At 64.1% G+C, this 23,245-nt stretch overlaps 4 protein-coding genes across 4 annotated transcripts; 2 read left to right on the top strand and 2 right to left on the bottom strand.

The window, feature by feature from the left end:
* Positions 1 to 1,203: 1,203 nt before the first annotated feature.
* On the bottom strand, positions 1,204 to 16,140 carry SARNP (SAP domain containing ribonucleoprotein). The gene is made up of 11 exons (XM_030510367.1): positions 16,059 to 16,140; positions 15,855 to 15,954; positions 15,311 to 15,357; positions 15,028 to 15,095; positions 13,717 to 13,768; positions 11,874 to 11,947; positions 11,576 to 11,604; positions 11,035 to 11,060; positions 10,622 to 10,690; positions 3,065 to 3,154; positions 1,204 to 2,208 (listed from the first exon to the last, which is right to left on the bottom strand). The coding sequence occupies exons 1-11, from the start codon at positions 16,092 to 16,094 to the stop codon at positions 2,167 to 2,169; spliced, it is 633 nt and encodes a 210-aa protein (XP_030366227.1). The 5' UTR covers positions 16,095 to 16,140; the 3' UTR covers positions 1,204 to 2,166.
* A 130-nt stretch (positions 16,141 to 16,270) lies between these two features.
* On the top strand, positions 16,271 to 18,178 carry ORMDL2 (ORMDL sphingolipid biosynthesis regulator 2). Its single transcript, XM_030510366.1, has 4 exons — positions 16,271 to 16,357; positions 16,719 to 16,893; positions 16,974 to 17,125; positions 17,521 to 18,178. The coding sequence occupies exons 2-4, from the start codon at positions 16,720 to 16,722 to the stop codon at positions 17,654 to 17,656; spliced, it is 462 nt and encodes a 153-aa protein (XP_030366226.1). The 5' UTR covers positions 16,271 to 16,357; position 16,719; the 3' UTR covers positions 17,657 to 18,178.
* Positions 18,142 to 20,596, bottom strand: DNAJC14 (DnaJ heat shock protein family (Hsp40) member C14). Its single transcript, XM_030510364.1, has 7 exons — positions 20,490 to 20,596; positions 19,308 to 20,338; positions 19,126 to 19,232; positions 18,923 to 19,042; positions 18,689 to 18,849; positions 18,516 to 18,609; positions 18,142 to 18,433 (listed from the first exon to the last, which is right to left on the bottom strand). Exons 2-7 carry the CDS (start codon positions 20,289 to 20,291, stop codon positions 18,211 to 18,213), a joined length of 1,689 nt encoding a protein of 562 aa, XP_030366224.1. The 5' UTR covers positions 20,292 to 20,338; positions 20,490 to 20,596; the 3' UTR covers positions 18,142 to 18,210.
* A 65-nt stretch (positions 20,597 to 20,661) lies between these two features.
* LOC115618632 (transmembrane protein 198-like) lies at positions 20,662 to 23,156 on the top strand. Its single transcript, XM_030510365.2, has 4 exons — positions 20,662 to 20,783; positions 21,179 to 21,308; positions 21,565 to 22,137; positions 22,465 to 23,156. The coding sequence occupies exons 2-4, from the start codon at positions 21,188 to 21,190 to the stop codon at positions 22,572 to 22,574; spliced, it is 804 nt and encodes a 267-aa protein (XP_030366225.1). The 5' UTR covers positions 20,662 to 20,783; positions 21,179 to 21,187; the 3' UTR covers positions 22,575 to 23,156.
* The last annotated feature ends 89 nt before the right edge of the window (positions 23,157 to 23,245 follow it).

The following is a 23,245-nucleotide window of genomic DNA, read 5'->3' as shown; positions in this document are numbered from 1 at the left end:
CTCACACTAGATCCCAAGGCCAGCACCGGATGGTGATGTTGCCACTGGATCCCAGGCTTGGCACCAGATCCCAGGTTCGGCACCAGATCCCGGGATCACCCATGCAGCATCCCTGCTGGAGCAGCTCCTTCCGTGGTGGCTCCATCCCGGACCCCGGTGCCGATCCCCAGATGGACCCTTGGCCACTCACCGGGTCCCTGCATCACGGCAGCTCCCCCCTGCCCCCCGCATCCCTCGGGAGCTCCCGGCCTGATCCGGGCCCCTGGCTCGGGAAATGGTTCCTGATGCTTCTCATTTTTCCCACGCTCCCAGCACCGGGCAATGAGCAGGGCTGGAATCCGGCGGCTTTCCCAGGTTCATCTCCCAGCTGGAGCCTCCGGACGCACTGGTCCTCACCCTTCAGCTCCCAAAACACCCACCCAGCACCTTGGGAACGCTCCCGAGAGCACCGAACATCCCGAACCCGCTCACCCCACAGCGCAGCCCCACGGGTGGCTTCACCATCCCAAAGCCTCATCCCACCACTGTGAGATGGAGCAGACCCCCGAGGAGGGGACGGGGAACACGGGGGCCATGGGACAGGGCTGGGGACACGTGGGACACGGCAGCGCCGGCTCCATCCCTCCTGCCAGCCCCCGCTTCCCCCCGTTGTAAAGTGGAGATTTACAAGTGGCCCCAAGTGCCGGAGGAGCTGGGATCAGGAGCAGCCTTTATGGAGCCTCATTAGGGGCTGCAGCTATGCTGGGAATGTTGCAGCTAATTACAGCTGTGGGGCGGGAGGGGACAGGGTGGGCTCCAGAGGGCTCATAGGGCTGGGAGCTGGAGAACGTTCTGGCACAAGGACCGGACACAAGGATGTGGCTCCGGCTCTGGGCCAGCCTGGGCCCAGGCCCCGCCACCGCGGCTCTGCGGACATTGGCCCTGTCCCTGCTCCAGCCAAGGTCCTCCGGGACACGCTGGAATGCTGCTCCTGCCTTGTACTCCATCCCTGCCCCATCCCTGCCCCATCCCTGGCAGTGTTCAAGGCCAGGTTGGACACAGGGGCTTGGAGCAACCTGCTCTAGTGGAAGGTGTCCCTGCCCGGGGCAGGGGCTGGAGCTGGAGGAGCTTTAAGGTCCCTTCCAACCCAACCCAGGCTGGGATTCGATGACTTGGACCCCAATGGAGCCCTGAGGCTGCGGATCCGGTGCCTGGAGACCGGCCTTGCCTTGGAGAAGCAGTTTTATTATGAAACCAAGAACAAGAGGCCACAAACGTGGAACTGGCAGCGAGGAGCTCGTGAGCCCATAGAAAACGCTTCGTACAAAACCCGACATAGAAACCCGACGGCACCACAGGAACATTCCCACATGGATTCGAGTCATGCAGCAGCGACAGCCCCGGAGCTGCCCATGGGGAAGGGAAGGGACGGCCGAGGGGTTGCTCCGAGCCACTGGGTGCCAACGGGAACCCAATGGAGGCGGTTTGAAGGCTTCTATGTTAAAAAACCGGGATCTATTGCTTGTCAAGGACCAGGAATGAGCCTCTGGATGCTCCCCTCGTGCCCCCGGTGCTGCTCTGTAGCATGGACGAGGTGAACATCGCGCCAGGGAGAGGTTACGGTCAGAAATAAGAACCCTGAAGCGTCGGTGTTAGGACAAGGGTGGGATTCCAGCCATGGCACCCACCCAGAATCCTAGGCAGGGAGATGGATGAGGAATCGTGATCCCAAGAACCCTGGGAAACCCCCGTGGAACGGAGCACGGAGAGCATCCGTTTGCAAACCATTTGCTATGGCAATTCCAGCTCCAATTCCCATTGGCCTCACCCGGGAGGAACCAGCCACTGGCTGCATCCACGGCTGCAAACCGGAGACAAGCTGCTTGAGGAAACCCCTTGCCGGAGGCTGCGCTGGGGCAGGACAGCAGGGACCAGCCCCGGACAAGGGGACGAGGCCGCTCCGTGTCCCGGCTGCTGGGGAGAGACCCGGCACCGAGCTGGGAAGCGGGTTCTTCTTTCTGCTCAACTCTTCTTCACCTTTAAACTTGGGAACTGAGGAAACCACTAAGGACACAATGGAACAACTACGGGGGATTCCCTGCCTACTCGTCGCTAAAACCTGGAGGAACAGTGGGGGAATGTGAGGAAGGGGGAGGAAGAGCGAGGAGGAGGAGAAGGGTGCGAGGCTCAGACGATCCCGAAGCGCTCCGCTCTTTTCCTCTTCTTTGCCTGCCAAGAGGAATGACAAGGGAAAAGCAGGAATCAGAACTAAGAGAATCAACGGAGCAAATCCCACACAGAACCCCATGGGGAGCCACGAGGAGTTTGGTGCTTGGCAATAACGCTGGTGCCAGCGGCTCGGACAGCCCCAGGATTTGGGTCTAATGCTGGGACAAAGAGTCCCCCCAAAGTGGAGCGGCAGGAACAGGCGCTGGGAAGGGGCTGGCCTGGGAACAAAGCGGCTTCAGACGCCGGGAAGCGCGGGCAGGCGGTGGGGAGGTGGGAAATGGAAAAGGGCAAAGGGTTAACACTGCCCTATTCATGGGGAAGGTGAGAGGGACACACTAAAACACATTAAATACACTATGGCCTCGCTCCGCTTCGCCTCGAGCCCAGACACGAGGGGCGTATAAATCTTCATTTCTAGCAGGAGAAACAGCCCAGGGGCAGCAGAAGCCCCAATCAGGAGTCTCCGGGGGAAAGGTGCATTTGAGTGCACACAATGCCAGTAAAAAGACCTTTTTGTTCCCGGCACAATCTCCAAGTGACCTAAGGAGAAGCATGGAATCCCTCGCCCGGCAGCCCCCGGCGCAGGCTGGGAACGCCACGCTGCCGTAAAGCCACCCCAGGTCCACGCACCAAGCCAGAAGTGCCTCAAATCCCACTGGAAGCGTTGAGGTGGCTCGCAGGGACCCCGCTCGCCTCTCCTGAGCCTGTCTGGGTGCAGACATGGTGGGGCCCCAGCCTGGGGGGGGTCCCATTGTCCATATTTACGTGGCGTTCCCAACCCAACCTCACCCAGGAGCTGCCGTGCTGGAGCTCTGGTGACCACGAGCAGTTTGAAGCTGCCCCCAGCAGGTTTTACCTCTGTGTCCTCTGTAGCTCCAGCTCCAGCCGAACTCGTCACGATGCCAAACCGCTCCTTCCTCTTCTTCAGCTTCTCGTCCTCTTCACTCTGGCACAAAGAAGGACCACGATTTAGGGGGCTGGCAGTGCCCAGGCTGCTCGTTGCATGGGGACCCCTGTTCCTCCTGCCCCCATTTGACACCAGAGCCCCAGCACAACCTCCTCGCTACACCTCCCGCACCCCCATGGCACTGCAGCCTCTCTGCGTGGAATTCCCCCCTGCCCAAAGCCCTGAGCACGAGGGAGGGTGGCAGGAAAAGGACAGGAAGGAAAAGCCTGTGGCGAGACCCCCCCCCCTGCATCCAGCTCTGGGGCAACAGCACAAGAGGGACGTGGAGCTGCTGGAGCGAGGCCAGAGGAGGCCCCGGAGCTGCTGCGAGGGCTGGAGCAGCTCTGCTCTGGAGCCAGGCTGAGAGAGCTGGGCTGGGGCAGCCTGGAGAAGAGAAGGCTCCTGAAGGGGAGACCTTAGAGCAGCTCCAGTGCCTAAAGGGGCTGCAGGAAACCTGGAGAGGGGCTTCGGACAAGGGATGGAGGGACAGGCCAAGGGGAATGGCTTTAACCTGCCAGAGGGGAGACTGAGATGAGCTCTGAGGCAGAAGCTCTTCCCTGTGAGGGTGCTGAGGCGCTGGCACAGGGTGCCCAGAGGAGCTGTGGCTGCCCCATCCCTGGCTGTGCTCAGGAGGATGTGGGGGGCCTGCGGGGTTATTTCCCTTCGGGTCCCCCCCCCACGAGCTCTCACTTGACCCCTCATGCGCCGGTGTCAGCCGCCAACACGGGTACAATGAACTTCACTCCATCCCCAGGCTCCTGCTGACAGCGCTTGATTCATGGGGTGCTGGGACCCAGCTGAGGAAAATGACCCTTCTCCTCCCACGCTGCATCCATCAGCCCTGGCAGCACCCGGGGCTGTGGGGAAAGCTGCCCCCTTGGCTGGGGGGGCACACTTAGCCCCTCACCTCGCCGCTTCTCACCTTGCTCCCTTCACACTCGCCCCATGATGGGTGTTCGCAGGGTTTGTCTACCAAGGGGGGGAGGAAAGAGGAGGGGAATGAGCCCTCCTGAAGGAGCCATTGCTGGAGGCAAAGCCTTTCCTGCAATACAGGAACAAGGGAGTGCTCCCACAAGCTGTGTGGGAGCCCTGTGGGTCCATGGGGGTCAATAACAGCACCCACCGCCATGGGAATGCCTCAGGATTTGCTGCTTCTCCCAGAGGCCATGGAGTCATGGAATAGGTTGTGTTGGAAGGGACCTGAAAGCTCCTCCAGCTCCAGCCCCTGCCCCGGGCAGGGACACCTTCCACTAGAGCAGGTTGCTCCAAGCCCCTGTGTCCAACCTGGCCTTGAACACTGCCAGGGATGGGGCAGCCACAGCTTCTCTGGGCACCCTGTGCCAGCGCCTCAGCACCCTCACAGGGAAGAGCTTCTGCCTCAGAGCTCATCTCAATCTCCCCTCTGGCAGGTTAAAGCCGTTCCCCTTGTCCTGTCCCTCCATCCCTTGCCCAAAGCCCCTCTCCAGGTTTCTTGTCGCCCCTGTAGGAACTGGAGCTGCTTATTCCCAAAAGATAGAAAGATCCATTTGAACCCTGGATCCCGCCTCTCTCCTGGGGTCAGACTAAAGTGCTACGGCTGGTGCCAGAAGAGTTAATGCCAAAAGGCATTAATTGTGGTTTCCATGGTGCACAGCAGAGCTCTGGCACCCACAGCGCCGATCCGGCTCCAGCACAGCTCCAGCACCGCTGGTCACCTCCAAGCCCCACACACAGTCCCTGGGACGGAGCCCAGCACCAGTGCTCTGCTTGACTCAGGACCACACTTGGATGGAGGGGAAGTGCCCAAAGAGTGGGCAAAAGTTGACGCCAGGTCGTCAAAAAGCATCTCCCGTGTGTGGTGCTGGGACAGGAGCAGGATGAGCTTCCCAGAACCATTCACCACGTGAGACCATGCTCCATGTCGTGCCACACGGCAGATCCTCTGCAGAGGAAAGCATCCCCAGGAGGACACGGCGCCAGGTTTGCAGATGACGCCCAGCTCCTCCTCATCCCAAACGCAGCCACACACACACACACGAGCCTCTGTATCCATGTCCTTGGAAGGCGAAGGGTGGGCGCCCGCGTGTGTGGATGCAGCCGGAGCCTTCTGGTCGCCCGCCCGTGGCCGGCTGCAGCATGACGGATGGCAGGATGAAAAGCAGAGCCCTGAGGCTTTCAGGCGACAGGAGATTAATGATGACACGGCCTTGACCTCCCAAAGGTAAAGGTTACGGAACACTCAAGGGTAAGCAGCCTCCCGCCCCGCGCCCGGGGCTGAGTGGCAGCCTCCCATGGGCCGGGGCGTGCAGCTGCACCCGCCGCCTTTGTGCGCTCCCCTCGCGGCTCCCGGAGCTGCCCCACGGGCAACCGCCGCTCCCATGGGGGCTCTTCACTCACCCCCCAGCACAGGAGCCACGTCCTGCTCCTCCCAAAGCCACACAAAGCCCCAGCCAGCAACGCTCCAACAGCACCGCGAGCTTCCAGCCAGGCTGTGGGGCTGGTCCCACGGGGATATGCACCGGGATTGAGCCACCACCGTCCTCCAAGGGACTCCAACACGAGGACCCCGCTCACGTGAGAGACACCCAGTGATGAGCCCCGCTGGGAGCACTGCGCCGAGCCTCGCACAAGAGGAGACCCCGGCGCGGGCCATGGAAGATCTTGATCTACACAAGGCAATGGGAAGCCAGAGGAGCTGCTGAAGGACCCGCGATGCTCTCACTCACACCCATGTCCCCTGCGTGGTGCCTGAGTGGTCCCCAGTTGCTTCCCTGCACCAAGTCACCTTCTCTGCAACACAAGCTGAAGGAAAGGGGCAGCCGTGAGCCAGCTCTGAGCCCCTTCTCCCAACACACATCCTGGAAAACAGGTTGGGAAGACAAAATCCCACCCAACTGCGGCATTTTCCAGTGGTGGCAGCCGCCGGTGCTGAGGTTTCCCCGTGCAGAGACCTCAAAGGGGCTCCATGGGGAGGAGGAACAGAAAGTCATGTTTGGGAGCAGAAGACACGGCTCTGAGCGGGAGGAAGCGGAGTTAAAGGCACTTGGCAGAGCCAGAGTCCAGCTGCTATGAGACGGGCGATGACGGAACATCATTGAATTGCACATGAGCCCCAGAACCACCCAAACCTAAATCAAGCCATTCTATTCAAGCCCGAGGCGCGCAGCACCCCAGGGCGAGGTTAACCCCTCCCTGCGAGGCGCTGGGATGAGCCCAGGGTGCCCAAGGGCTTGTTTCAAGCCATGGGGTCCTGCTCTGAGGAGATAAAGCTGAAGGAGTTGGGAGAACAAGAAAACTCTTAGGGGCAAATGTGGTCGCTGCAAGTGCTGTGGGGGACAGTGATGAGACCGGAGCCACGGACGCTTATTCCCCAGGAATGATTTGGGTGGGAAGCTCTGGGGCAGCAACACAAGAGGGACGTGGAGCTGTTGGAGCGAGGCCAGAGGAGGCCCCGGAGCTGCTGCGAGGGCTGGAGCAGCTCTGCTCTGGAGCCAGGCTGAGAGAGCTGGGCTGGGGCAGCCTGGAGAAGAGAAGGCTCCTGAAGGGGAGACCTTAGAGCAGCGCCAGGGCCTAAAGGGGCTGCAGGAAACCTGGAGAGGGGCTTTGGACAAGGGATGGAGGGACAGGCCAAGGGGAATGGCTTTAACCTGCCAGAGGGGAGACTGAGATGAGCTCTGAGGCAGAAGCTCTTCCCTGTGAGGGTGCTGAGGCGCTGGCACAGGGTGCCCAGAGGAGCTGTGGCTGCCCCATCCCTGGCAGTGTTCAAGGCCAGGTTGGACACAGGGGCTTGGAGCAACCTGCTCTAGTGGAAGGTGTCCCTGCCCAGGGCAGGGGCTGGAGCTGGAGGAGCTTTCAGGTCCCTTCCAACCCAAACCAGGCTGAGATTCTACAACGTGATTCCCTGACTCGGTGCCACATCCCTGCAGAGCCCAGCGCTGCCGGTGGGTGCGAACCCATCAAGTCTTCCAAGAGCTGCTCCAGCTCTCCAGAGTCACAGGATTAGTGGGACTGGAGGGATCCTGCCCGGCCACGCACCCCCCTGTGCCCCACGAGGGGCTGGCGCTGCTGCCACTTTTGTCCTCCCCGCTGGAGCGGGGGTAAGGGGAAACCTGACTTTGTTCCTCAGGCCTGGAGGGAGCCGGCGCTGCCATTCCCATTCTTCCCCAGCCTCTCCTCCAAATTCCTGCAGCCAAATGGTTCCCGAGCCCCTGAATGGGACAGAATGACATCATTGATTGAATCAGAATAGAGGAGGAGGGGGGGGGGTGGGGAAAAGATGTATTTGTGCTGGGGACAAAAGCGAAGTTCTGTTTCACAGCGGGGCCGGTGCGGGACCATCCGCGTGGGCACGGGGAGGTCAGTTCCCCCCGGAGCTCTGCCCGGGACATGGGGCCCTTCCCTTGGCACCGGGAGCCTCCTGATACCGCTGCTGGAGGCAGGGAGGAGCGATGGGGCAGCCCCTTGGGGGCTGTTGGGGTCCCAGCAGCTCTTTTGCTTTGTGTCCCTGCAGGTTGGCCAAGCCCCGGTGGTGCTGCACCAGCAGAAGAACCTCTGGCTCTTCCAGAGAGCAGCCGCACACCGCGCTGGCATTCCCGTTGGATACCAGCACAGGGTTATCTCCAAGTGAAGACAACAGCCAACACCCAGCAATCAGCAGGAAGAGAATGGAAGCCAGAGTCTTATCTGCTGCAGGAGGGTGTCAGCATGTTCTCATGTGCCCAACCACAAGGTTCCGGGCTTGCAGCACCCCCATGGTAAATCCCCACCCCCCCGTGGCCAGCACTATTCTTCAACTTGTCACTTCCCATTATCCCAAAGCAGCAGCCCACATCCAGCAGCTCCACTTGGGAAAGGCGACGTGGCGCTGCAGGGGCTGGGGCCCGGCTGCAGCACCCAACTGTAGTGAACCCATGCCCTGCACAGGGCGCCCACCTCGTGCTGCAAAGCTCCTGCAGGCCAAGGGGAGGGGGGACCCCCCCAGAGAGCTGGGCTCTCCTTGGGGGTGCTGGGAATGGCAGAGGAATGATCCAGGAGCAGTTGTCAGGAGCTTGCTGGAAGGCAAACAATTCAGCTGATTGTTTTCTTGCTCTCATTTAGCTGTTTTGTACACACGGGCTCTGCTGGTCCAGTGCCCCCGAGCTCCTCCACCAGCTCCCGACGGCAGCTCCATGGATCTCACATCCTCATTAACCGGGATTCAACTGGCACGAAGCTACAAGCGGGGCTGGGGGAGAACCTTAACTCCTCCTGGAGCCCACGGATTGAGGGGACACTCGAGGGTCCCGTGCTGCTGCTCGGGACACACACTCCTTTGTTCCCCTCCAAGCTCCAAGGGCTCCGAGTGCGATTCCTGGCCTGGAGCGACCTCGGAGCAGAGTCACGTCACCTCCTGCTCCCAACCCGAGCGGCCGGGGGTTAATCCACTAATTGCTGCTCAGGCTCCGCTGAAGAGGAGATGGAAGAGCCAATTACTTCACTCATCTGCTGGCTGGGGAAAGGTGTTTGCTACTGGAACACAAAGGTGGCGAACGGAGCCTTTGTGGCAGCCCGAGGCCTCCCGCTGCCCGGTGGGTGCCAGCACTTCCCCCCAGGCCACTTCCCATGGGCAAACCACCCACAGCAGCTCCCTCCACAGCATCAACCCAAGCAGCCGCTGATGGAGAGGGACCATTCCCAGGCGCCGCTGGGGGGTGAAGTACAAGGAACAGGAAGCAAGGGGTGGTGGCGGGAGGGCAGCACCCGGGTGCTGGAGCAGGAGGCCAAAAGGGGAGAGGAACCCCGGCTTGGTTTAGCTTAGAGATGCACTTGATGGCCCTGTGGTGCCTGAAGCCAGGGGAGCACCTGCCTCCCACATCCCCAGCCCCATCCCGCATCCCTTTGGCACAGAGGAAGGGCATTTTCAACTTGAAAGACTCCCAGAGCACCGAGGGGGAAAGGGGGGGGTCCAAGCTCTACATGAGTTCAGAGGTGCTGAAATCCGCCCCCCCCCCCACCATTCCCGCTGAATGGATGCAGGAGTGGCTCCGCACGGACAATGGCCGATTGTAAAGTTGGGGCTGGAGGAAAAACCTGCCGAGACGCGTGTAAACAGCGGCGGGCTCCTGCGGGATGAGCAGCCATAAAGAACACCCAGGTGGGAAGCACAATGCCAGCAGCTAATTAAAGTGCCCGGGCAAGATTCCTGCCAGAAATGCGGGAGTGTGTTCTGCTCAGTGGGAAAAGCCACGTGGAAGCCCATGAACTCGGCTTCCCGGGGGGGAGCAAACAAAAAGGAACCGTGGGGAGGTGAGGCCGGGGGGGGACAAAGCCCACGTCGGGTCACCCGGAGCCTTGAGCCACCAACGCCTGACCCTGGGTGAGGAGCTCCCAGTGAGGAACTGGTTTGGGAACACGGCCCAGCCTGGGAAGCTGCTTCCTTCCATAAGTGCCATGTGGCTTTCTTAAGCCCCAGCCCCACAATCCTGCAGCTCAGGAAGGCCACGGCCATAAAGGCTGACAAGAAATTGATTCCTCCTGAAAAATGGGAGCTCCCAGGGACAGGGTTAATGGTGCTGTCGCAGCCTCTCGCCCTCAGCTCCACACATCCCGGCTTTAATGGCCTCCTTCCCCCACCCCCAGAGGCTGGGAGCCAAGGGGCGAACAGCGACCTCCAACGCCAGAGATGTTCTCCATGAGGATGCCCCGAGCCAGAGGGATAACGCTGGGACGTGGGGAAATGGCAAAACAGGGCAAATCCCGCCCCAACCCCCAGGAGGATTGGAGCTTATTTCACAGGGATGGAGGAGGCTGAACCTCCCCTGCTCTCATCCGCACTGAGCGGAGAGGTCTCCATGCCAACAGCATCCAGCTCTTCCAGCTGGACAATCCCCTTCCACCAGCACAGGCTCAGCAGCCAGGGGAGGGAAGGGCTGGGATGGCTTCGTTCGGGAAGCACACAGGGCGCCGGGTCCACCTCGGATCGATTGGTCCCTTCTACTGCTTTCCCCAAACATCCTCAATTCATCCCATTTGTTACAGAAGAACCTGAGGGAAGGGATCCCAGGGATCCCACCCACCTCCGAGCAGAGCCCCCCAGCTCCATTCCCACGCCAGGGCTGAGCTCCAGCAGGAGCTGCTTTGAGGACCAGAGGGAGGTTATGCTCAGAGCTGGGGGATATTTTTCCCCCTGGAAAAATCAGTGGTTTTGGGAGCAAATCCATCCCCTGCAAAGCTCATCTCACCCGTACTTCAAGGAGTTATTTCCCACCAGGAGCTCTGAGCCCTTCCCAGAGCTCATTCCCTCCACACTCCTGCAGTGGGAGATGCCCCAGACTTGCTGCAACGGGGTCTCTGCCCGGCCAGAACTGGGGAGAACAACTGGGAAGCTCCACAGCTCCAGCAGGAGCCACAGGCACAACGGAAGGGAAGGAACCAGTGCTGGGATAGGAGATGGAGAACCTCAAGCAGCACCTCTGGGTGCTCTGGAGGTGCAGAGTGTCCTGGACTTACCTTCTTGGAGAGCGAGGAGACATTCAACCCAAACCTCTGAGCCCTTTCCTTTAACTTATCCATGTTCACCTGCAAAGACACGAAAAACAACTTACCTTTCTCTTTTAAAACCACCAGCACTCAGGTTCCGGGGGGAGCTTCCTGTGCCAGCTCTTATCCCTAAGGAACACGGGCTTCCAGGGATGAGCCCTCCCCAGCCTGTGCTGCTCGTGATGCAGCTCTGCAAGGTCTCCAGTGCTGGCACCATGATGTGGTGGCTGCCACATCTTGGCTTAACCATGTGCCCTCATCTGCAGCCAAGGAGCATGGAAATGGGACGGGGACCCCCCATGCTCCCAGGGGATGGGGACCCCTCCTTCAATACATGCCAAGGGCCTGAGCAGCAGCAACTTGAGGACAAGAACATTCCTTACCGTGGGCTTGCTGTCTGCGGAGAGGCCTGAAAGGAAGAGACAAGAAAAGGGAAAACCCAGTTACAGAACAAACATCAGGAGCAGGATCTGACCTACGAGGCGGCGCAGGGAAGTCCCACCACAGACTCAGGAACTGCTTTTCCCACCTTCTCTCTCTGTTCCCGACTCAATGAGTCTCCCAGTTTCTATTTCAGCTTCTCCACTCACAACGTGCCACCGTCCCACCTCGCTAAGACACCGCTGGCAACGGGACCTGGTGACTTATGAAGCCAAAGTACGCTGCTCAAGGACCCCACGGGGACACCTCGTGTCCTCCAGCTGGGCTTGGAATGGGGAGACACCGGGAAAAGCATCTGAACTACCAAGGGAACAACGTGTGGCCTTCACTTCCTGATCCCACAGTGCCCCCTCGGAGCTCCTGGGCATGGGCAGGAAAAGGGAGTGTTTAAACCCGGGGTGATCCCCCCAGCACTGCTCTGCCCCCCAGGAACAACAACTGCACAAGGGCACTCCAGGGACTGGGTCTGCTTCACCCCCTCACCTTTAGTGGACACCGTGGCCAAACCAAACCTGCCAAAGGCAAACAAGAGCTGTCAGAGCAGGGTCAGCCCCGGAGCCCTCCCTACAAGTGCCTCCCAGGAGGAAAAGCGGGTTGGGGGCAAGGTTAAGTGGGACCCACCGTTCCCGGCTGCTGACAGCACCACAGCGATCCCAGCTTCCCTCCAAATCCCCCCTCCCGCCGCAGGAACAGCAGTGGGATCACCGGCACGTCCCTGCTGGAGTCCCAGCACCCACCACCCCCTGGCCTCTGGTGGCTGGGGGGGTGTGGGAGCACCCACCGTGCTGCCCGCGCTGCCTTCTTGCTCTCCAGGCTGACGGGCACGTTGAAGCGCTCGGCTCTCTTCTGCATGCGCTGCAGGGAGAGAAAGGAACCACCTGAGGAGGAGCCACCAGGGCCAGGGGACGGGGAGGACGTTCCGCAGGAGGCAAAGTCACCACCTCACCGGGTCCTGCGGGAGCAGCAGCGCGGGGGCTGCAATGGAGGAACCCTCCCCTGCACCCCTGGGTGATGAGAGAGATGCTGCAGGGACCTTCTGCCCCCCAAAAGCCACCCCAGGGCCGCAGGCTTGACCAAAAGCAGCTCTGATGAACATCAACCTAATCACAACTGAGCACAAAGAGGGTTTCCCTTTGCCTCCTCCTGAAAGGCCAAAGGAATATGCTAGGAAAGGGGATGGGGGTGTTGGTTGGCTTGGCCTCGAGAGCACAGTTTGGCATTAGTGCTCCAATTTCAGGTGAATTTGGGCTCTGGAGAAAGCCCCAGGCAAGGGTGAGCAGGGAAAAGCTTGGAAGCTTTGGAAGCTCAAGGGTTTGCACCTCCGAGTGTTAAATCCCCTTAAAGGCTTAAGGGAAATAGTTCACATTTCATTCCGAGCCAAGGGCCCAGCAGCGTGTTTGGGGTTAGAGAAACAGAGCTTAGTTAATGGAAACATTGACTTTAGCCACGAGCCCAGCGAGGAGCAGGACAAACATCCCCACTGGAATGGCAGTGCTTGGAAAAGATGGAGCAGGAACAGGGCTCCCACCCGGCTGCACCAGCCGGGACAGGAAAACACAGCACCCAGCTCCCACTTTCCTTACTCTTTGGGACACTGTGAAGAATATCGCTGAGGAATACCTGAAGAGGTAGCAAAGGCTGTGATCACGGATCACAGAATCATGGAATGGGTTGGATGGAAGGGACCTTAAAGCTCCTCCAGCTCCAAGCCCTGCCACGGGCAGGGACACCTTCCACTGGAGCAGGTTGCTCCAAGCCCCTGTGTCCAACCTGGCCTTGAACACTGCCAGGGATGGGAACACCCCCCCAGGGATGGGAACCATCCCCAGCACCCCTTTGCCAAGCCCTGGGGCCCATCCACGCTCAGCAGCAAACCCAAGCAGTGGGAGCAGCTCGGGCAGGGCTGGAGCAAACCCAAGAGCCCAACGGGAGCTCGTGCCCCAAGGGCAGCGCCACGGGGGCACGGAGCCTCCAGCCCCCCCCTCCCAGCGCCCGTGGTCCCCCCCCCGCTCCCTCCTAATCCTCTGCTTGCGCCATCGCCCCGTTGCCGTGGAAATGGTCGTGGCCCAAAGAGCAGATGAAAAGGCTCCGTGTGGTGCTGAGCAGCGGGGAGCCCAAACCTGTGTTTGCACAGCACCGCTCGGGGAACACAAGCCAACAAGTAAAGGGGGGGGATTGGAGAACCACGGGCAGGCTCCTGGAACTCCAAGTTTTCCCAAAGGAATCGCTACTTGTTTGAAATGACAAGGTCAGGGCAGACGATGGGATGATCCCTCAGCTCGGAGCGGATCTCCCCCCACCTCAAGTGGATCCTCACCAAAGCTTTGTGGCTGCAGCGAGTCCCAGGGAGGGAATAACAGCCGGGAATGACTGGAATTGTGACGTTGGGATCCTGAAGGAGGCTCAATGGTGGTGAAAGACGAGTTAAGGGACAATGAAGAGGAACGTTCCCCAAGAGCTAAGGGAACCGTGCTGCAGGGACCCTCCCAGCCAGCAGCACCACAATCCCAAAGGAAAAGCGAGCAGGTTTCCGATGGGAATGCTGGCACTGCCTCAGCTACACCCAGGAGCTGCACTGCAGGAAGTGAGGAAGGGAACGGAGAGCAGAGGAGAAGGGACCTCACCTCCATCTGTGAGATCTCAGACGTGATTTTCACCACCTTCTTCTCCGTGATCCTGCAGGGATGGGAAAGAGACAAACGGGTCACAACGTGTCCTCCTCCCGCCCCCCCCAGCACCCCTCGACCCGGGGCTGAGCACCCCGACACCAGCCATGGTGAGCAGGGGGTGAGTGCAACCAGTGCTCCCAAATCCCTCTGCCAAAGGCAAGAAGGGACAAGCCCCAGGAACCAGCCGTGCTCTCGCCATTCCCTGCTGCAGGAATGGTCGGAATCAGCCAAGGTAGAAAAAACCTTTCAGCTCATCCAGTCCAACCGTGCCCAGCACTGCCAAGGCCACCACTAACCCCTGGCACTGGGGGGTTCACTACACGGGGTGTGAACACTTGCAGGGCTGGTGACTCCAGCCCCGCCCTGGGCAGCCTGTTCCAATGCCTGAGCACCCTCTGGGGAAGGAATTGTTCCTCAGCTCCAGCTAAACCTCCCCTGGCGCAGCTTGAGGCCGGTTCCTCTTGTCCCATCCCTTGGGAGCAAAGAGCTGGCTCCGTCCTCCTGTCAGAGCCATGGGGAGCGATCAGGTGCCCCCTGCTCTGAGGTTCTGGGGTTCAGGGGGGTCTCTCCCAGCCTCGGGCTCTGATGGGGAACACTCAGCTCCTGAGTGCGAGCCCCTCTGGGAGCCCTCGCACACAAAGGCTTGTTGTGTCGCAGCTCCCGGGGCAGCGGCAGCCACACACTGCCCGAACAAAGCCCTGGGGCCAGCAGAATGCAGGGGGCGTGCTCCAGAGCTCCGCTCCCAAAACACCGCCGGGCCTCGGGGGGGGGGGGAACAAAAGAGGAAGAGACAACGCTGGGAAGATCTCCTCCTCCTCCTCTTCCTCCTCCTCCCGCCAGCAGCTCCCATCGCGCAGCACCCACACGGCTGGGAGCTCCCGCCTTTTGTTCTAGCCCCGCGCAGGACCCCGCGGGACGCCCGGCCCAGGAGGGACGGGTTCATGGCACCGGCACAGGAAGCGATTCTGCCGGGACCGGGGGCTCCCGGGGCTGCGGCTCCGCGGGCTCAGGACGCCCCCTCCTGCCCGCACCACGCTCGGGCTCACTGCGGCGCGCTGAGGGGGAACTGCACCTCCCCGGGGCGCAGGGGGCTCCCTCCCCGCCCCGAGCCGGGCAGGGCAGCCCGGCCAGACACACCGAGTGCCCGCCCGCCCCCCAGGATCCAGCACAGCACGAAGCCAGGGCTGCATCCCGCTGGAATTGCGCCCCACTTCCAGCCCCCCCAGCCCCCCGGCTTGGCTTTGTGCTGCTCAGAGGGATAGTTACACATCAGGCGAGTTTACAGGAGGCTCCTCGGCTTTGACCGGCGGCTCCACCGGCTTCTGCTCCTCTTCCTGCAGGGAAAGGGCAGGAATGAGCACAAGAGCCAAGCAGGGAGCAGCCCCGAGGCCAGGCACAGGCCCCTGCCTGGAATCCAGCCCCCCCCGATCCAGGCTGCTGGGGCTGGGTGCTGAACGTGCCCCACCAGGAGGAGGTTTGTGCTGGCCACAGGCTCTGCTCCTCCCCAGCACCAGCTCTCCCCGTTTCCAGCCCCTCAGCACAGACCCACCTCTATTTCCTCTCCCAGGACATCTTCTTCATTCGCCTCTTCTTCAGCTGCAGGACAAAAGAACAGGAGCAAGTGACTGCAGGGACACCTCCGGCTTCCCATGGGAAGTCTGGGATGAGAACTGCGCTTGGGAAAGCGGGAAGCAAAGGCTGTGATCACGGACCACAGAAGCAGGGAAGGGTTTGGGGTGGAAGGAACCTTAAGGCTCCTCCAGCTCCACGGGCAGGGACACCCTCCACTGGAGCAGGTTGCTCCAACCCGGCCTTGAAGGGATGGAGCATCCAAACCTGCTCCATTCAACCCAACCCAGTGTCCCACCACCCTCATGGGGAAGAACTTCCTCCTCAGATCCCATCTCCGCCTCCCCTCTGGCAGGTTAAAGCCATTCCCCGTGTCCTGTCCCTCCATCCCTTGTCCAAAGCCCCTCTCCAGGTTTCCTGCAGCCCCTTTAGGCACTGGAGCTGCTCTAAGGTCCCTTTGGCACTGGGGACCCGGAGCCGGACACAGCCCTTGCCCTCGGGGTGCTCGCCCCGCCCGCACCCACCGTGCTCCTCCAGGTACGCCTGCAGCCGGTTGATCAGGTCCTGCTTGTTGCCCTTCGCCTCCAGGCCGCGGGCCAGGCACTCCTGCTTCAGCTCCGCCAGCTGCGGGGCGAGAGGCGCCGCTCAAGCGGGTACCGGGCCCCGGAGGCACCGCGGGCTCCGGCCTCCCCCCGCCCGGGACCCCCCGTCCCCGGCGCGACCGGTACCTTCAGCTTGTGCAGCTCCACCGCCTCCGCCGCCATCTTGTCACCCCCACAGCCCACCGACGCCTCTCGCCCAATCAGCGCCCGTGATTTCAAAGTGCTTCCCAACACCGCCTCTCGCCACTGGTCGGGCCTGCCGCCCAGCTCTATTGGGCTGCGGCGGGGTAGAGCGACGGGAGTAATGGCCAATAGAAATGCGAAGAAGCGGAGGACAGGCCAATGGGAAGAGGCGAGGGGCGGGCGTAGCGACTTCCTGGAGACGGGACCGGGCAGGGGCCTGGCAACGGCCGCGGAGCCGCCGGGTGGGAGCCGGGACCGGGGGCGGGACCGGAGCCGGGGGGGGGTCGGGGAGACCGGGACAGCGGGCACCGGGGGGGAGGCCCGGGGGTCCGGGGGGGAGCACGGGGGGACCGGGAACGGGGGCACCGGGCCGAGAGCGCGGGGGGACCGGGAACGGGGGGGGCCGGGAGTACCGGGATCGGGGGCACCGGGGGCGGGCCGGGGGGACCGGGAGCGGGGACACCGGGCCGAGAGCGCGGGGGGACCGGGACCGGGGGAGGCCGGGAGTACCAGGATCGGGGGCACTGGGTGGGGGCCGGGGGGACCGAGACCGGGGGCACCGGGGGGGGGCCGCGGCTGGAGTTGCCCGTGTGCCCGGTGCAGGATGAACGTCGGCGTGGCTCACAGCGAGGTGAACCCCAACACGCGGGTGATGAACAGCAGAGGCATCTGGGTGGCTTACGGCGCCTCGGTGGGCGCCCTGCACGTCGTGCTGCTCAGCATCCCCTTCTTCAGCGTGCCCGTGGTCTGGACGCTCACCAACGTCATCCACAACCTGGTCAGGCCGACTCTGCCCCCTCTCCCCGGGCAGCCCCGGCGGTGCTGAGGGCTCAGCTCTTCCCTCCTTCCCCCCCACAGGTCATGTACGTGCTGCTGCACGCGGTGAAGGGGACGCCCTTCGAGACCCCGGACCAGGGCAGGGACCGGCTCCTCACGCACTGGGAGCAGATCGACTACGGGACGCAGTGCACCGCGGCCCGCAAGTTCCTCAGCATCTCCCCCGTGGTGCTGTGAGTGCTGCTGAGCTGGGCAGGATGGTGCTGGGGGGGGGCGGGCGGTCCTGGGGCTGCCGAGCGCTTCCCCAGCTCAGAGGTGCCCTTTTCTCGACACAAGAGGGATGTTGGAGGTTCTTCCCTGTGCGGGTGGTGGGACACTGGGATGGGTTGAAGGGAGAAGCTGTGGCTGCCCCATCCCTGGCAGTGTTCAAGGCCGGGTTGGGCACAGGGGCTTGGAGCAACCTGCTATAGGGGAAGGTGTCCCTGCCCGTGGCGGGGGGGTGGGACTGGAGGAGCTTTAGGGTCCCTTCAACATAAACCATTGGGAGCTTCTCTGAAGCACCCGAAATGCCCCCAGTGCAGGCAGTAGAAGCAGCCCAGAGCTCACCCCATGTCTCCCTGTGCCCCAGGTACCTCCTGACCAGCTTCTACACCAAGTACGACCCCGCACACTTCCTGGTGAACACGGCCTCGCTGCTCAGTGTCCTCCTGCCCAAACTGCCCCAGTTCCACGGCGTCCGCGTCTTTGGCATCAACAAGTACTGAGGCCGCTGCAGGAACCCCCCCAGCTCTCCCCGGGGCCTGGGGAAGGTTCCTCCAGCCCAGAGCTGCTCCTTGGAGCCCGTTCCTCCACTTTGAATTCAACCAAATCCATCTCAAAGGCGTTTGCTACTGCTAACACCTGGTTTCCAGCTGGGACCCACTCGGACACTCACACGTGGTGGAGCAGCACCCCCTCAAATCCAGCCCCCCACATCCACCTCCAGCTCCTTGCTGAGAAAGGGACGAGGGGCCCTCAAGCAGCTGAGAGGCAGGAAAAGCCAACCCGGGCTCTGGTGCTGGGGGGAGGAGGAGGAGGAGGGTAACCAAGAGAGGAATGAGCAGCTTCAAAACACTACTTGAGGGGCACTGGGGTGATGTCCCGCCGCGCTCAGGGTGGCACTGGTTGTTTGTACCTCTGGCTGTGTGTATCCATCCCCTCCACCCCTCACCCCGGTTCCCTTGGGAAGCTCCAGAGTATTTAAAAGGAATTCTAAAAAGGAAAAATAGAGTTTTGTTTATTGGAAAGAGCCCTTTGAGCGCCTGGCCCAGCACCGCCCTCAGCGCTGCAGCGGCCGACGCAGCTTCTTCCGCCTCTTGTGCTTCACGTCCCCCTTGGGCGCAGCCCCCTCAGCCTTGGGGGGACCCCCGGGGGGGGCTGCGGCCCCCGGGGGTGTGGGGGGTGGCGGGAAGGGCCCCCCCGGCCCTGAGCTCCCCTGAAAGACGCGGGTGAAGAAGTCCTGCAGGTCGGCAGCCGAGGGCGGGCTGCCCTTGGGTGTGCTCCTGCAGTGGGGGGGGGGAAGCGGGGTTTAGGGGTGCCCTGGGCGAGCCCGGAGCCCCCCCCGCAAGGGTGCAGGACACTAACCTGTGGCGCCCGGTGCCCCGCGGGCCAAAGGAGAGGTGATAGGGGACGCGGTGGGTGTCAGGGGAGATGCCCACGCGCTGGCACCCGGCCCACTCTGCGGGAGGGAAGGGAGACCCTGGTCACACCGCGCCGGGCGGCAGCACCGCGGGTGCCGGGGGGGTGGGGGCACCCACCTGTGATGTCGTAGATCTTCCCATCCATCATGGCGAAGTAGGTGATCTTCAGCCCCAGGAGGCTGGACTCGGCCCACAGGTCGCCCTCCTCGGCTGCGTGCAGGCGGCCGCACTCGGCGCAGTACCGGGCGCTCAGCGGGTCCCGATTCATCTCGAACCGCCTGCGGCCGGGACGGGTGAGGATGGGCGCTGCTGGGCCCGGCCCTGGCTCCAGCCCCCCGCCCCGGTACCCACCGGTGCTTGCCCTGGCACTTGCTGCACATCATGGTGTTCATGGCCTCGCGCAGCTCCTCCTGCAGCCGCCGCAGGAACTCGCCCACCGAGCGCGTCAGCTCATGCTGCGCCATCCGCTTCCTGCGCCGGGGAGGAACCGTGGCTCAGACCCCTGGCACGGAGCCGGGGGACGGAGCAGACACCCCAAACCCTCCCTTGCTCACAGCTCGAACTCCCTCCTGCGCTCGGGGCTGCTGACGATGTCCCAGGCCGCCCGCAGCACCTTGAAGGCCGCCTCCGCCCGGGGGTGCTCGTTCTTGTCCGGGTGAACCTGCGATGGAGAAGGTGGGAACCTCGACACCGCAGCCCGGGCTGGGGGCACAGGGGCTCCCCCCATCCCGCTCACCAGCACGGCCAGGCGGCGATAGGCCCTCCTCAGCTCGGCGTCCGACGCTGTGGCCTCCACGCCCAGCACGTGGAACGGGTTCAGCTCCTCCTCGGGCACCTCGGCCATGGCCAGCAGCCGGGTCACCTCCTCGCCGCGGTCCTCGGGCGCCGCAACCCCCGTCCCACCCGCGCCCCCTGCCCAGGGGGGACCCCGGCACCGCCTCAACCAGAGCCCGAGCAGCCCCCACGTCCTGCGGAGCGCGGCCACGTCCAGGAGCCGGCTCCCGGCCAGGCAGCGGAGAGCGGCGGCGCCGGCGCGGCCGCAGAGCCGCAGGCAGCCCAGCAGCAGCATGAGGAGCAGCAGCAGCAGCGCCAGGAGCATCCAGAGCAGGCGGAGGCCGAGCCGTGCCGCGGCGCGCAGGCACCGCGCTGCCCGCACGGACCCGCTCCGGGCGCGCTGCCCCACGGCGCGGCCCCAGCCCCGCACCGAGCCCGGCTCCGCGGCTCCGAGGCGGCAGCAGGAGCAGAGCAGCCGCCCCCCGGCCTCCGCCGCCAGCCTGCGGGCCTGGAGCAGCGGCTCCCGCCACCCCGCCGGGCCCTCGGCCCCGCGGCTCCTCCTCCGCGGCGGCTGCGGCCGCTTCCCCTCCCGCCGGCCGCCCTCCTCCTTCTCCTTGGGCGCCGAGCGCTGCCGCTGCCGCCGCCGGGGCCTCCGCAGCCCCTCGTCCTCCTCCTCGTCCTCCTCCTCGGCCCCCTCCTCGGCCGCGCGGCTCGGGGCAGCGGCCGGTTCGCCCCAGCAGCGGCAGCAGCGCTCGGGGGCCGGGTCGTGCTCACAGTCCCCCTCCTCCTCCTCCCGGCCGGCAGCCGGTGCCCGCCCGCAGCTCCCGTTCCAGGCCACGCTGTCCCAGCCGCGGCGGCCGCCGGCGTCCCCGGGCTCCTCCAGGCTCCCGCCGCAGCCGTCGCCTCCTTCAGCCGCCGCCGCTTCCCGGTGCCGCGGCTGCTCCATCCCAGCGGCCCCGCTGGCCCCGGCCGGGATTAAGTCACGGCCATGTCCTGAAGGGCCAGAGCGGGGTCAGCGCCGACCGAGCGGCCCCGGGACCCCCTCAACCGGCCCCGAGCACCCCGCGGTGCCGGTTCCCCCCCCAAGGGCCGGTGCTCGGGCCTCGCTCGGGGCCGGGGGGGGAGGGGGAGGTCCGGGTCTCACCGCGCCGGTGCCGGTACGGGCGGGGGGGGTCTCCGCCGCCTCCCGCCCCCCCCCGGTTCGTGTCCCGCCGCACTTCCGCCTTCCGCCCGCCGCCACCGCCCACTGCCGGGGACGGCGCCTGGAGCCGGAGCGTCCCCGCCCCTCGCCCCGCCCCTTAAAGGGGCAGCACCGCCCCCCCCGTAACCGCGGGAGGGGTCCGGGTGCCCAGCCCGGCCGAGGGGCTCGTCCCGCGCTCGGGGGGGTCCCGGTCCCGCCCCCGGCCTCACCGCGACCCCCACGGCCGGCAGCGAGCGGGTGAGTCCCGGGGCGGGCGGGGACGGAGCGGGGATCCCCGTCCCGCCCCCCCCGCGGTCCCAGTGCCCCCGGTTCGGTGTTCCCCGGAGCTCCCAGTTCCCTTCCTAGCGCTCCCGTTCCCAGCGCTCCCATTCCCGTTCCCAGCGCTCCCATTCCCGTTCCCAACTCTCCCATTCCCTTTCACAGTGTTCCCATTCCCGTTTCCAGTGTTCCCATTCCCGTTCCCAGCGCCCCCATTCCCGTTCCTAGTGCTCCCACCTCGCCGGCCCTGGGGGCTCCCACTTCCCCCCAGATGTTCCTCCACAGAGGCGCTGCCAGATGTGGGTGCGGGGGAAGGGGGTAGGGCTGGGTGCCTGGGGGGGTGTCACTGGTGGCTCACAGACACCGCCCCGCAGCCCCGGGTCATGGAGCCCGGCGCCCCACCCGCGCCCCGCTGCACCCCGGAGCCGCGGCCCCACTACGAGCCGGTCCCTGCTGCTCTCTGTGCGCTCGGAGCGCTCCTGGGGCTCCTGTGCGGCTGCTTCGGTGAGCGCCGGTGGGCAGAGCTGGGGCTCACTTGGGGGGCAGAGCCGGGGGGCAGAGCTGGGGCTCACTTGGGGGGCAGAGCTGGGGGGCAGAGCTGGGGCTCACTTGAGGGGAACCACAGGCCCATGGAGTGGGTTGTGCAGGGGCATAAGGGGGGAGCCGGGTGTTGTGGGGGGCACAGCCAGAAGGGATGGCACAGGGGGACACTGTGGGCACGGCCATGGCAGCACCAGTGACCCCCCCGTGCCGGCTCCAGGCTACCGCTGCTTCAAGGCCGTCATGTTCCTCTCGGGGCTGCTCTTCGGCTCTGGAGTCATCTTCGCGCTGTGCTACGGGCAGCGGGTGCTGGGGGCGCGGCTGGGGCTGGCAGCGAGCGCAGGCATCGCGCTGCCCATCGGGCTGCTCTGCGGGCTGCTCACCGCGCTGCTGCGCAGCGTCGGGCTCTTCACCACGGGGCTGCTGCTGGGGCTGCTGCTGGCCGCGGCCGCGCTGGCAGTGGCCGCGCCGGTGCCGCCGCCGAGCCCCTGGGTGCCGGTGAGCACGGCGCTAGCGCTGGCGCTGCTCTGCGCGCTCTTGGCGTTGCGCTGGCCCAAGGCGGTGACCGTGGCGGCCACCGCGGCGCTGGGAGCCGCCGCCGTCCTGGTGGGCGCCGATTACTTCGCGGAGGCGCTGGCGCTGGTGCTGTTCGTGTGCGACCGGCTGCGGCGGGCGCCGGCACCGGCGCTGTGCTGGCCGGGCTGGGCGCTGCTGGGAGCCTGGCCCCTGCTCAGCTTCCTCGCCGCGCTGCTCCAGTGGAGGATCACGGCCCGCGGCTGCGCGCACAGCGCCGGTGAGCGCGGCACCCGCTGCCCGGGGGGACTCGGGAGGGGACGGGCAAGGGGACGGTGGGATGGGAACGGGATGAAGATGGAAATGCGATGTGGACAGGATGGGATGGGGACTGGGGTGGGGACAGGATGGGGATGGAGCAGGATGGGGAAGGGATTGCGATGGGATGAGGATGGGGTCAGGATGGCGAAGGGACTGGGGTGGGAACTGGGACGGGGATGGAAACTGGGATGCAGATGGGATTAGGATGGGAACCGGGATGCATGGGGATGGGAATTGGGATGGGGATTGGGATGGGGACCCATCGGGGCTCGACCCACTCCCACAGCCCCCTGCAGCTCCCAGCAGCAGCAGCTCCGGCGGCAGAAGGAGACCAAGAGCAGGATGGGCCCAACTCCCACAGAGGGCCCTCCCCGGCCGATGCGCAGCCCTCAGTGAGCCCGTGCCCCGGGGGGCTGAGTGGGGCCTGCAGAGGAGACCCCCCCTAACGTGCCTTGGGGGTGTTGCTCCCCCCTTCCCCTTAAAATATGCAAATGAGGTGCTATATGTCCCACCCTAATTAGGGAGTGGTCATGGGGTGGGCAGGGCTTCAGGGATTCCCCCCCCCAACCCCATCCCCATAGGGAAAACCCCGCAGCCCTCCCTCGTGCCGCCTGCCCCATAACCTACCCCCATGACCCATAACCTGCCCCCCTCCCCCCAGAAAACCCCTTCAAAACAAAGCCCCACATCTATTTTTGTAGGACCTACCCAAATACTGCCATGGGACCAATCGCTCCAATTTCCCCCAAAGCCTCAACCCCATGGTGGGGGGGGGTCTCACCCTGCCATGGGGCTCCCAAAGACCCCCCCCATGGACCAGGAGTGACCAGCGCTGGGGCTCTGCTGGGTTTATTGTCACCACGGTTTGAAACAAGGGTGGGAATAGGCCATGACACGGAACACGAGGGGCTGGGCTGGACGGGGGGACACACGATGAGACCCCCCCAAATAAAATAAAATAGCAAATAAAAAGGTAAAGGGAAAAGTGTCCAAGCGCCGCCACGTTCCCAACGGCGGGAACAACTGTCCCGACCCTCCCCCACGCCCCCCAATGCCCCCCGATCCCC

This window comes from Strigops habroptila, chromosome 23, assembly GCF_004027225.2.
Source record: "Strigops habroptila isolate Jane chromosome 23, bStrHab1.2.pri, whole genome shotgun sequence".
NCBI classification, from domain to species: domain Eukaryota; kingdom Metazoa; phylum Chordata; class Aves; order Psittaciformes; family Psittacidae; genus Strigops; species Strigops habroptila.
Note: the sequence above shows the minus strand (reverse complement) of the source record. Positions and strands in the feature narration are given on the sequence as shown.